This window comes from Cupressus sempervirens, chromosome 5 (genome assembly GCF_028749045.1).
Source record: "Cupressus sempervirens isolate cs-2001-9-10 chromosome 5, ASM2874904v1, whole genome shotgun sequence".
NCBI classification, from domain to species: Eukaryota; Viridiplantae; Streptophyta; class Pinopsida; order Cupressales; family Cupressaceae; genus Cupressus; species Cupressus sempervirens.
Genome location: NC_143122.1, coordinates 319156871 through 319171259, shown reverse-complemented (window position 1 = coordinate 319171259; position 14389 = coordinate 319156871). Strand labels below are relative to the sequence as shown.

Here is a 14389-nt window from a genome sequence, read left to right as displayed (position 1 = left end):
CTATTCTTTCCTACCAATGCCTGTTTGAACGAAGAACATTGTAACTATCGTTTTAACATCTAAATTTAATATAAAGGCTTCAACAATTTACCAATCAAAGGAAAAATAATTTAAAAATATATATTTAATAATTATATATAATATAATTAATATTTGAAAATACATAATAGTTACATATATAAAATTCTTTAAATAAAAATAATTCATTATTGAAAATAACTTTAGTCTCAAATATTAATTTGGAATACTTATATATTGTATTTGTAAAAGAGCTTGGGAAAAAAAAATAAAAAATTCACAAATTCCATAATCTACATTATAGGAGACAAAAATGATAATTTGTAAGTTTAATTAAAAATGATAGTTTGTAAGTATAACTAGAAATTGTGCACAAGACTTCAATTTTCTTAACCAATCACATGATCAAAAAGTAATTTTCACAATTTATAAACTTGAAAAATGTGCATGTTAAGTATCAAAGATATTAAATCTTTGTAGAGAGAAACAAATATTTAATTTTAACTCTTATAGATTGGTTGGGAATTTTTTTTTAATAACTAGTTAATTTAGTAACGGTTCAAAAAATGATGGAATAGTACTTAGCCTATTGCCAAGTACAAATAATAAGAGGGAAAGAATGAAAAGGGATAGAATTATATATAAATCTATTAGTTGTTTTAAAACGACGTAAAATAAATAAATTAGTAAAATTCTTTTACATTTTTTGAAACCAATGAGATATGAGAAGATCAAAATTTTATTTTCTCTTCTTCCAAGTTTTATTGTGTTTTACTTTTTATAATTTGAAATTTAATACTTAAAAAAAGGTTTAATCAACTAATAATGACATTTGGAAATATTACTAGTTGATATTTTTATATCAAGACAATTTAATTGACACCACTCTCAAGAAATCATAAATATCCACCACATTGAAATAAAACAATAATTTATAATTTTAATATTTACACTAATAATAGCTTAATTTAAAAAGAAACCATATTTTATTTATTATATACTATTTAATTGATTATAATTATATTAGTTTATCATACTTTCTGTTTTACATAATATGTGATTTGAAACTGGTAGATGGCAAGTTCCAAAGGAAGAGTAAGTAGACATAACGTGTTCATTCTGTGATATGGGAGCAGTAGAGGTAGAGCAACACTTTGTCAAGGATTCCCTAGGATACATTGACATCAGATCTAGTTATACAAAGATATTGCAGAACACGGACTTCAACTACTTATTTGAGGAAGATCAAGTGAAGAGAATAGTGGCTGTCATTATCAAACTTCAGAGAAGGAGAGACAAATTAACCAAAACTTTGCAGCTAGATCAGTTCCACTCCTACCTTGGGGGGTGATCGTGTAGGTTCGATAGACTACTTTAGCCTTGTGGACGTCATTAAAATCTATCATATCATATCATATATTATTAAAAAAATATATAGTAAAATAAATATAATAAAATTTAGAAAACAGAACACATTCCATACCAGGAAGAGCTATATTTTAGTGTGAGCAAGTTCTTTTCAAATATACATACTAGTAATAGCAATATAACCACCTTAATTTTCATTTGCATAGGGAAAACCTACACGTAAACCCTTACAAAATGCTTTCCGTATGCAATTCCTGTTACCTACTACTACGTTTAAAAGAGTTAACACACGAGCATCCCAAATATGTGGAAATTGTGCATAAACATAAAACCTATTAGTAAAACCCTTACAAAACCTTCTCCTCTCATTCTCTCTGCCCCCTGAATTTTTATTGTGCAGACATTGTAGCAAAAACAGACGTATTGTGTATGCGCTTTCTTCGGGGTTTCTGAATCTTCAGAGCATTTCCATTCACTCTATATAATGGCAAACAAATCAGAAAACAAAGATGAGATGTCCTTTAAGGCGCTGCAAGAGTTGGCTAAGCCGCACATCGATTCCTTCAATTATTTTGCAGAGCAGGGATTGGAAACTGCTGTTTCTAATATTCGCTCCGTGGTCGTTCAACAGCCTGGGACTCTTTCGAAGCTAAGCAATATCCTTTGCACACTGTGTTTATTATAATTGTTGTTGTTTATTGAGTTTTGAAACTTCAGCCTGCATTTTTCTTCACGAGTAGCCATGGACTTAGGGATTTCTACTCTCTAAAAATGAACTTATGGATGGAGGCTAATCTATGTCGTCAAACTGAAGTTGCATTGACATACGGCAATTTATGTCGTCAAATCCAAGCTAACAGGCATCAATCTCTGGTGTCCAAATCGAGCTGCACAATACCGTAAAGGGAGCTTAATCCGTATAAAAAACTACCTTTTGTAATCTCTATCTGGCATAAGGAGCCATTAACAGGGGGCAATTTATATTGTGAAAATACCCAATATTTTGGCCCACTATATCAGCAAACTTATTACATTTAATCACTCTGTAATATACTATGTATTGGTCTCCCAGTTTAGTTCCTCTTTGATATATTATATGATCAAAATTTGCAATAGCTGTTTGGCATGCTACTTTCAAAATCATTATAGCTAATCTCTGTTGGGGGTTCTGCATTTTGAAAACCTCTTTATCTTCCATGGATGAAAAGCAATCTCCGCCTGTCAAATCTAAAATCTCTTCTGCTTAGCTGAATTTAGCATGCTAGAGAATCAATTTTTTTATAGCTATATATGTTGGGCAAAGTACATTGTCAAAATCACCAGGGCTAATCACTGTTGGTTGTACCATTGTACTTCATATTCAAAAACTCTATACTTGCCATGGATGGAGATCAATTTATGTAGTCAAAGTCAACTTACCTAGTTTCTATTTGACATATACAGTCATGGATGGAGGGCCATTGAAATTGTAAATATCTCTTTGACAATTTGAAGCTAATATCAATTTGGCATATATTATATGGTGAAAATCTCTGTAGTTAACCACTCTTTGGCATAGTGTAACTTCAACATTGCTTAGCTAGTCTTTATTTAGTGAATTATATCATCAAATCTGCCATAGCTATTATTTATTTGGCACATGCTACCATGGATGGAATAGGTAAATTGCTGTCAAAATCACTTCACTCTAATTTCTATTTGAATATGCAGCCATGGTTGGAGGTCAGTTTATTGTGCAAACCACTATAATCAATCTCTTTCTGGCATACTATAATCAACCTCTTTCTGGCATACTATGTTGTCAAAATCAGAATAGCTGATTCCTATCAGACATATGCAACCAAGGATGAATGGCAATCTATGTGTCCAGAACCGCCTTAGCTAACATCTGTTGGGCATTCTATCTTGTCAAGGTTGCAATTGCTAATTTCTGTTTGGCATATTCTATTGTCAAAATCACTATAACTTATCTCTGACTGCCATACTGTATGGTATAAAACATTAATTTTTTATTTTCTTCAACATTATCTGCCATGTATGGTTGTCCAAACTGCTATAGCTTATCTCTGCCTGACATACTATATGGTAGGAAACATTAAAGTTTTTATTCTTTAGCATTACTGGCCACGTATGGTTTAGCCAAAGCTCCAAACCACTATAGCTTATCTCCATTTGATATTTAGTATGGTAGAAAACATTTTTTTTTTTTGGTGCTACTTGCCATGTATGGTGCGCAATTTATGTTGTGAAGATGAAGCTGTAACAGCACTGGATGAAGGGCAATCAATGTGTTCAAAAACACCTTTTCTAATATCTGTTTTAAATATGTAGGCATGGACAGATGGAAATTTATATATGCTATTTTTATCTGGTTTACTACACGGTCAGAATCAATATATCTAATTGATATCTTTTATATCACATCGTAAAAAATTCTATAACTACTATTTGTGCATATTATATTGCCAAAGTCACTATAGCTAATCTTTATGTAGCATTTGCTTGCATTAATGGATGACAATGTACACTACCAATATCAAGCTCCAACTGCGTGTTCATAATCACCTTACCTAATCTTTAGGCCACATATAGCCATGGATCACCAATTTAAATGTAGCAAATAACTAAAATTAATCTCTATTTGGCATACCAATCTCTGTCCATCGTATTATATTGTCAAAATTGCTATAGTTAATTTCTAATGGAGCACAATTTATATCATCAAAATCCATTGCTATATCTTCTCTCTCTCTCTCTCTCTGTGATATACCATATTATTTAAATTTCTATAGTTTATCTCTATTTGGCTTACTATACTGTCAACATCTATAGCTAATCTCAGTTTAGAATGGTACATTGTCAAAATCACTATATCAAATTCCTGCTTGGCATTTTTATGTTGTCAAAATCACTATAGCTAATCTCTATTTGGTACTTGCTGCCATGGATGAGCGGAATCTACTTTGTCAAAATGAGGCTACCAACTGTTACAGGCAGAAGCCAATGAATGCAATCGTATCTGAACTCTGGAGGGGCGTGAATTTATGTATAGTTATTTTGCACATTATATTGCTAGAAATATTACAGTTAATCTATAAGTGGCATACTGCACTGCTAGAATATCTAGAGCTAGTCTATGATTGGCATATTTTATGATCAAAATTGTTACAACTAATCTCTATTTGGCATACTATTGTCAAAGACTGGAAAACACTGTAATTAATATCTATTTGACATAAGCCCCCATGGATATTGTCATGCCCATTTCTATTTAAACCCTTAAATAATACAACCCCTAATTCATTTTCATCTTTAATAACATCTAAGTTCATTAATTTCATAACACCTATGGTGTACAACTTACTCTAGGTGAACGTGCAATGTTATGATTAAATCACATTTCTGCAAAAACAGTAAACCAATCTCATCTAGAACTATAATCTTTTGTAACACAATACTCTTATATATTTAAGGCACACTAACTCACTGTTTCATTTACCAATTAAAGCACATAGTTCATTCATCTTTAAAGTCTATAAGCATCACATTATATTTTGATCTAAAAATTCATATATCACCTAAGCAATACTGATCTCATCTCAAAATATATTTCACACACCAATCTCCATTCACCATTAGTTCAATTAACAACATCACAAAATCACCTAGATAGATATCATCAACACAAATACAATAGCTTCTGACATCATCGAGTGACCATTTGAGTGGATAATCATTAACGCATGCCTAGGGGTCCTAGTCTCATCCTGACACTCTAGTTCCATCAACTCATACCGCTCTTCTATCCATTCTATTCTCCTATAAAGAGAATTACTTGATAAATTCATATTTAATAAGTGCATGCAAGGAGGGGTCTTACATCCTCCCCCTCTCGCCTTTGACTTCCTCCTGAAAGTCACACGAAATTAGGGTTTGCTTCATATACTAGACCTTGTCTAGACTTACCCCAAAATTTATCCTTATACTAAAATGTTTGTCTTAGAATTCCCATAAACACTACCAAATGGTAATATATGTACCTATTTATCTTTATGAAAGGCGAAGTTCAACCCATAACTTACAACATTTCATTCTTTCCAGGGTCAAACACATCTAAAACACCTGGATCACATATATAACATGCTAATTGATAGGAATATTCTTATAGAGTCTCTCATAGCAATACCACAAGGTGTTCCAAGTTGGCATATAATCACATGCCAGGGTAATAGATGTATGAGACCCCTCAGAATAGTGCCTTCCTATAATACAACTTGGATCTTATCAAAGATGATTTACTTTTACTTAGAACTTTTGTTGCATACTAATTCCTGGACAAGACATTGAACAAGTCCATTGCTACACGTGCATCCTTCGCAATTAATGATACCTTAGGTTAACTTGTACCCTTAACCAATCTTATGCTATGATACAGTTCCTTAACAATGGTCAAATAATAATCACTAATCCTACTCTCGAAGTTTCAGGAGATGGTGGGGCATAGATACCTTCACTAAGAATCCCATACTCTAATGCTCTACCTCCACCTAATTGTTAGGAATCCCTTTGGTAGACCGGTCACAAGTCACTTTGCCTAGACAGTTCGCAAGAAGGTGCCTCACACTTCAAACTCTAAATCGAAGACAAAATTTTCAATTCAAAGGTGGAAAATAAAAGAAATTAAGAGTGGCCACAATAGTAAACTTTCCATCAAGAAAAGAAAACATGTCCTAGAGGCAAAATAGGACCATCAACAAGAAATTTGGCTAAGTGGCCCAACATCACATTTGCACATTGTGGCAAGAAGGAAAAATATTAAAAATACCAAAATCTGAAATCAAATAAACAAGGCAATAAATCAAATTGCTTATAAAATTCACATTATCCACACAATGCAGCCGTACAAGGGTTATTGAGGGGAAGGAGGAATTTGGGGTCTCCCAATTATATTTGAAAGGATCTCACTTTGAAATTAGTTGGTTGTCTACAAGCCATATGGATAAAATTGTAGTTGAGCCCACACACTAACAATATATCTATCTTAATTGACATCGCCCAATGGTTAGGATTTACTGCACTAAGGGTTGCGTCTGGACTAGAAACCACATGATAGTGTGAATGCGAGGATAATAGTGTGAATGCGAGGATAACCAAAATGAGTTCCTTCCATCCTCTTATTATTACAGGGGGTCTTCTCTTGATGAAACTTAACATGTAGGGATATTATTGATAGTACGATTGTATTAAGAGTCATGGTTATAACACCAAGTCCCTTACCCTCGATTCACTATAACCACATACCGGGGTATCTACCCATAATCTTATCTTTTTCTCTTTCAGGTCAAATTCACCATATGTACTAGTTGAAATTATGCCATCAAATCCACCCAATTTGGTATGCTTCCTCATCTAGGTAAAAGGTCATCATCATTTTTCCTACTGTACTTGAGGCTTGAATTCCTTGTCTCACTTGATTTTGAAACTTGATCCTTCATTACTTATTAGGTCATTGATTGCATTGTGCCCTTACATACTTGATACCATAGGGTTATATATGATTCCATGAATTTCAAATACCAAGGTCAAGAGAATACACTTGGAAGTTGGAATCTTAATATTAATCATACTATATAATAAAACTCTCTACATATTCGAATCACATAGTCTTAACTAGAAGTTGAATTTTTCTATCTAACTCGTTCAATTTTATGTTTCATACTATTCACCATTCACAATTTTCATCCTAATTAGATAATTTTATTACCTGATTAGGGTTATCTCCTTATAGTAGGATTGTGATACTCTCTTTCTTTGTGTGCTTATAACTAACTCATTTATTAAACTAACCTCTTGGATTTAGTACCATATTGTTTGGGGTTCCAACAGTTACATGCGGATCTATGTTGAACTCCTAGTTGCTTCCCAAAGGATACTAGAACAATACATTTTAACACCAAATCAATTCTGAAGAATCCTCAGAACTTGGTAGTATTTTGTACTTTCATGTGTTACATTCTCATTGTCCCATCGTTTGTTTTAATTAAGAATTATTTTAATCTAAAGAACAAAATTAGATTTGCGAAGATTCTAAATTTTACTTACTTAGGTCGTATTGTTGAAAACATGTCTACATTCCTTTGTCATTTTGAACATTGATGTTAGTTGGAATTACATTCAGGATTGACGGGACCATGTCCCTTTCTGTCTTTTAATGATAGACGATGCTATACTAATTTCTCTGGTTATTAGGTTATTTACACATTTATAATCACATGATTGAATCGTGTTTGACGGATTACAACTTAATCTACTCAAGGTGATATTGTTCAATACAGTTTTCAAATACTTTATGAGATCATAAAATTTACCTTAATACAAATACAGCATTCTTGAATTTCATCATTTTGTTTTCATGTCATTAAGACCGGGTTACCTGCTATTTTTGACTACTTATGATCGTTAATACAAATTTAAAGTTTTATTTAGGTTTACTTATCGATGCCACAATTCAGGAATGAACTAAATGTTTCATCAAAAGTTTGCAATGAGAATCTGTGCTTGTAAGGTAACCTATCAACTCCTACTTAACATGGACCCATTGTTGCCCAAGTGTTACGAAACTAGGCTCTGATACTAGAATGTCATGCCCATTTCCATTTAAACCCTTAAATCATGGAACCCCTAATTCATTTTCATCTTTAATGACATCTAAGTTCATTAATTTCATAATGGCTATGGTGTACAATGTACTCTAGGTCAACGTGCAATGTTATGAGTAAATCACATTTCCACAAAAACAGTAAACCAATCTCATCTAGAACTATAATCTTTTGTAACACACTGCTCTAATATATTTAAGGCACACTAACTCACTATTTCATCTACCAATTAAAACACATAGTTCATTCATCTTCAAAGTTTATAAGCATCTCATTATATTTCTATCCAAAAATTCATATATCACCTAAGCAATACTGATCTCATCTCAAAATATAATTCAGACACCAATCTCCATTCACCATTAGTTCAATTAACAACATCACAAAATCACCTAGATAGATATCATCAACACATATACAATAGCTTCCAACATCATAGAATGATCTCCTGAGTGGATAATCATTAGCACATGCCTATGGTTCCTAGTCCCATCCTAACACTCTAGTTCCATCAACTCATCCCACTCTTCTATCCATTCTATTCTCCAATAAAGAGAACTGCTAGAGAAATTCATATTTAATAAGTGCATGTGAAGAGGGGTCTTACAGATATAGAGCAATCTATACTGTCAAAATAATTGCAGTGTCTCTGTTTGGTATTCGCTGCTTCGAATAGATTTTGGGCAACCTTTGCCATCGGAATCACAATTTATCTCTTTGGAGGGAGGGCAGTTAATTTTTCAAGATCACCATAGCTAAGCCTCTCTATATACCACTAAGGCTGGGGGGCAATCTTTGCCTTCAAAGTCACATCAATTAATCTCCATTTGTTGTGTACTGCCACCTATGTATCTATGCTATCACAACTAATATCTATTTGGAATCTGCTATTATGCATAGAGAGTAGCAATTTCATCAGGATCACTCCAACTGATATCTATTTGGAATCTGCTATTATGCATAGAGAGTAGCAATTTCATCAGGATCACTCCAGCTGATATCTATTTGACATATTTTTTCTTTCATGGAGGCAATTTGGGAACTTAAAATCAGTGCACTAGTGCATCTGCTACACATCTTGCCATTGATGGAGGGCAACAAATGTTGTTAGAATTACCTCTGCTAATATGTATCTGATGCATGCTGCCATTGACAGAAGGCAGACAATGGTGTCAAAATCACTACAGCTAATGCCATTCAGCATACGATAATAATTGAAGGCAATCTATGTCAATAAAATCTTTGCAGCAAATTGCTAGTTGGCCTGTCTATGCTGTTAAAGTGATGGTAGATATTTTGATTTGGCATAAACTGCTATAAACAGATGCAGGCAATATATGCTGTCAATACCAGTGTAAGCCATGTTTATTTCGTGTATACACCCAAGGACTGAGGACAATCTTTGCAGCAACAGCTAATTTGTAATGACTTATCTGTCATGGACAGGAGACAATCTTTACTGTCAAAATCACTATAGCTTATCCCTGTTTGGCCATTGAAGGGGGAATCTCAGCTGTCATAGTCACCTTAATTAATATGTATTCAACTTAACTGCCATTTATGGAAGAAAATCTATGTGAGTTAAAGTCATATCAGTTAATCATTGTTTCGGATATGCTATCATTGACAGAATCAGTCTATACTGTCATACTCAACCTGTACCCACTCCTTTCACTGACATTTTTTAAGTCTCAACTTCAATTAATGCTGGGCCATTGTGAATGTTGGGAGCTAGCCTTGTCCAGGGTCGAAAACTGGCCTTCTTATTGTTTATTATAACATGACTTTTCTTCTTCTTGTCAGCTTATTTATAACATCCTTTCATCTGCAATAGTAGGCTTCTTCATGATATTGCTTTGTATTTTCCATTAAACTTATTTGCAACACCACTCCATCTTTGCCAGTGATCTTTCTGATAAGATCAGGCTTCTTACTAACTTCACTCTGTCTTTTTCACTAAGCCACTTACTAATATTTGCCTTTGGCATTAATTTTTTTGCAACTTTGCTTCATCTACAGCACTAAGGTTCTTTGTTACATTGCTTTGTGATAGCCTTTAAGTTTCCTCATCATACTGCCCATACTTTCTCACTAAGTTAGGCTCACTGAACTTCTATTCTAGAACTATTTTTTCAGTTAACAAAATATTTTGCAATTCTTTTTGCCTTAACCCAGGCTTTACTGTGGTTAGAAAATCCTGAAATATTATCGCCAGACAAGGAAGCAAGTGAGGGACGCCATTCCAGGCGTTTGCTACCTTATGAGGTATGAAACCTATAATGCCTGTATTTAACTATAACTACAGCACAAATATCAGCTTTGGAGAAACTGTCATGCAAATCTATTTATCATCTTAATTTTGATTCCTTTGATCTTGTTGTTTTTATCAATGAGTTATACAGGAAAAAGATATGCATTGCAGTAAATTGAACCATAAAATCAAAATTTAGAGGATAAAAAAACATTGAAGCACACTCATGATATTTGTTACATCTGATGGGGTACTCTCAAGTTTGGCTCTATTGTCATTCAGAAACAGTAGCCAGTAGACCCGTTGCCAAATTTTTGTGTAACTACTTCATTGCAAGTTTTAGTTCTTGGTGATTTTGTCTGTGAGATAAATAAATGTCTGTATCTAGGTGGAATTTTTTATCTTAACTCAATTTTGTCTGTATCTAGGTGAGAGTTTTCCAAATTTAATTCTCTTTTTATTGCAAATTTCCTTTAAAAGCGAGGAAAATAATATGGTTTAATATAAAACTGTGCAATGTGAACCAAAATCTGGCCAATGAAAATATATAACTTTACAGTGACAATGCTCTCTTATGACCTTGAAAATGAGCAGGATCAACTCTTTGTTCAACTATTTTTGTTAAGGACTGTATTATCCATAGGTTTGGTTTACTTTGTAGGCATGAAATCAAAGATGGAATCCTTGTCTCTATTAAATAGACAAAATATTTGTTAATTGTTTGTGATTGCGGTTTCCTAATAAGAAATATGTACTTATGTATGGGTAGATTGATCATTGGAAAGACTCAGTTTATACCAAGTTTTTTCAAAAGATACGACAAGGTCAAAAGCTAGTGGCACAAAATTCAAACAGTACAGAAAGTAAACTGGAAGAAACTCCCTTGTAATGGGGATGGGAATGACCAAAATGGGTTGATGGGACCTCAGTGATCCAATAAAGCTACCAGTGTTACAATCATTTGATCTGAGTATTGTTGTGAGAAAATTGGGTGTAGCAATATCTGCCATCAGCTATGGGTTCCCACATGGAGTTGTTATGAACATAAAATCTTATTAGCTTTATTTTATGGGTCCCATGCCTTTGTTTTCGTCTTGCCACTATTCTCTCTTCTTGCTGTTATAACTTATTTTTATAGAAATATGTTAATATTCAAGAATGCCAAGCAACGGATTCTTATTAGGAAAGATCTTTCTATTTCTCTAGAGGTGTAATCAATGTTGCATTATTTGTGATGGTTATTAATGTCTTACTATTTATTTGTGGTTTGTTTTACAAAACAATGGATTATGGTGATTGGCAAGAAAGAGACAGATTAACTGTTGTAGAAATTTTACATCTACTTTTTGATGATTTTTATCCTTGCTGTTGTCATCAAATAATTGAGAGTTCATTGTATTTTGCCAGGATATACTTACTCTACGGTACATGTTTGGATAGGTAGAAAATAGGTCAAGTTTCCATTCACAAATATGTTTCTTTTTTTTGGAGTGATCATAAATGATCTCACCATATCAAATTTAATATTTTGAACTTAAAATGAAATATTGTTTATTAAAAATCAAAATTTCATTTCTACCATAGGTTAGTTGAATTTCTATTCATTATCACCTATCACATGTACTTATCATGTTTGTATATAAAAAGATGCGAACCTTGAAGTTTTATCCCAGTAAATATAGACAAAAAAGCTGGTTCTTTTTCTGTGGCTTATTACTGTCTTTGATGAATCCGAGCATGAATAATTGTGGGTTTCGTGTAATAGATGTTTGGTTGAGTCTCCCTGGTTTATTTGTGAATGAGATATAGTTGCCTTTATTCTTCTGATTTTCTAGTTGGTTGCACAATTAGATTCTGTATTAGACAGTGTGTTTAAACTCCTTAGTTATTTTCGGATAAAATTTCTTATGTCGGTTATCTGGTTAGTTGCATGATTCAGATTCTTGATTATACGCTATTATCTTGGGACATTTTATTTCTAATCTTCACATAGAATTTAACATGCACCTTATTGATAAACAGTGCAGGCAATCTGGCACTTCATATAAAGGTAGATTTTATATGGAAGTTTGTTTTAAGTGGAACGAAGGGAATGTAATAAGAGAAAAGTTTTCTTTTGGACGTCTTCCAATAATGTTAAAGGTTAGTGGTTTTCTTGTGTAATTATTATGTTTGAATTCTCTCGTTTTCTGCTTTATGTATGCTGACTATCTATTGTTGCAGTCAAATCTTTGTAACTTGTGCGATGTCAAGCCAGATCATTTGGTAGGCTTGAAGGAGGAAGCAACTGAAATGGGCGGGTTAGTATTATATAAGTTGCTTACTTGTATTAAGAAGATTCTGCCTACCTACTTTAAGTAGATACAATTTCCCGTGTATTTGTTAGTTATATTCATATTGCCTTTGTGTAATATGTTGTTGCCTTTTGGACAATGTGTGTGTTTTGTAGCTTTATTAGCTGGTTTCATAATTAAAAGTTTCAGACAGTCAAGATTAAGGCGACCACTAGTAATTAGTTTATTTGAGGTGTTTCTTGCAATTTGCACATAAGATGAGGAAGAACGAATATACATAGAATCATAAAATAAGCAAAGAGCTTCTAGCAGTATATTTCTATTTCCAGGAAAACAAACTTCACTGTTTTTATGGCAATGTCTGCTCAGGGAGGGGGCTATATTAACACACAATGTAATTTTTGTATTCACATTGGTATGTAACATTGAGCATGATTTGTTTTCATTTAGGCTTTGGAGCTTTAGTTTGGCTCCCAGTTATTAATATTTGTCCTATTCTTGATATCTCTTACAGCTATAACAGAAATACACACAAAGATAGCAGAGAGAGTAAATAGATTAGTAGTAAAATTGTATGTTTCCAGTCTTAAGTATAGTATGGAATAAATAAAATAGATGCACAAAAATGAGGATTGTTGTATCAATATAAAGGCTAGTCACAAGCAAAGTATTAGAATAGTTTTTTAGTATTCTAGGTTCTTGCTATGTTTAGCTCATTATTCTAGAATTAGTTGTCTTAATTTGGTCTATTTTTAGATGTTGTCTTTACTTAGACAACTCTTTTTTAGTTCACACTTTTTGTAGCATTTGTAAACTCTATTTGTTTGTGTGTTAATACAATTTATTCTGTTTTTTAAGGTTCATGATTCAGATTTGGTCCACAGGGTTTCTAAAAAATGGCAAATTTTGAATTTTTTTAAAACAAAAGGCTGTTGCCACATTTAGATACAGTCTAGTTGGAGGAATCTCGTTTTCCTCAATGTATGCTATATTCCTGTTATGAAACTGAACCTACTCTTAGTGAGTCAGAGCATGTGGCATTCTCCTCAACTTGATGTGGTATTCAATATACTCAAAGTGCTCGATTGTTGATCATGTGACCAACACTACCATTTCTGTTGGTATTGAGGATCATGGTTTATATAGACTCGTGGATACTGGTGATTCTCTTTAGCATGGCTTCGCAGCAAAATCTTCTTTTATCTACAATCTCTGATATCTGTTAAGATTATAGCTACAGTTGGATTGATTTAATTTGATATAATATATCATATCTATATATATATATATATATATATATATATATAATTATACTACATATATATATATATATATATATATATATTATAAATATATTATATTATAATATAATATTATCCATATATATTATATATAATACATATGTTATATTGTGATTTATATTGTTAATAAATATTAACTAATAATGATTAATCATAGGGACATGTCTCCTACTCGTATTTATAAGAGATTGGGATCTGCATTTGGAACATACCTTTAACAATGGCAGTATAATTACACTCGCAGAAACTGATCCATGTTACTCAACATGGTATTAGCACCAGGCTGCAAATTTAAGATAAAGAAGGTCATGCAGATGTTGCCAATAATAAATGATGATAGCATGAAGAAATCATTTACTTTGAAAAACATCTCTCCAAGAAACATCATTGACAACGTAAAATTTTGATGTATATTGTGCGGTTCATAAAAAGAAAAATACATCCAAGATTCTGATCCAATTACCACATAGACTTATGTTAAATAAGAACACGAGTGTT

The 14389-nt window shown here is 32.7% G+C and overlaps 1 protein-coding gene across 2 annotated transcripts in view; it reads left to right on the top strand.

The window, feature by feature from the left end:
* The first annotated feature begins 1645 nt into the window (after nt 1–1645).
* Nucleotides 1646–14389, top strand: part of NRPA2 (nuclear RNA polymerase A2) — a 294138-nt gene continuing 281394 nt past the window's right edge. Inside the window, exons 1-4 of one of the 2 annotated variants that reach the window (XM_089830051.1) lie at nt 1646–2039; nt 10221–10310; nt 12319–12438; nt 12520–12596. In XM_089830051.1, the coding sequence (XP_089686177.1) occupies nt 12358–12438; nt 12520–12596 (158 nt within the window). In that variant the 5' untranslated portion in view covers nt 1646–2039; nt 10221–10310; nt 12319–12357. Of the gene's footprint in view, nt 2043–10220; nt 10311–12318; nt 12439–12519; nt 12597–14389 lie in introns of both variants that reach the window. The other variant, XM_089830050.1, reaches the window with a different exon arrangement.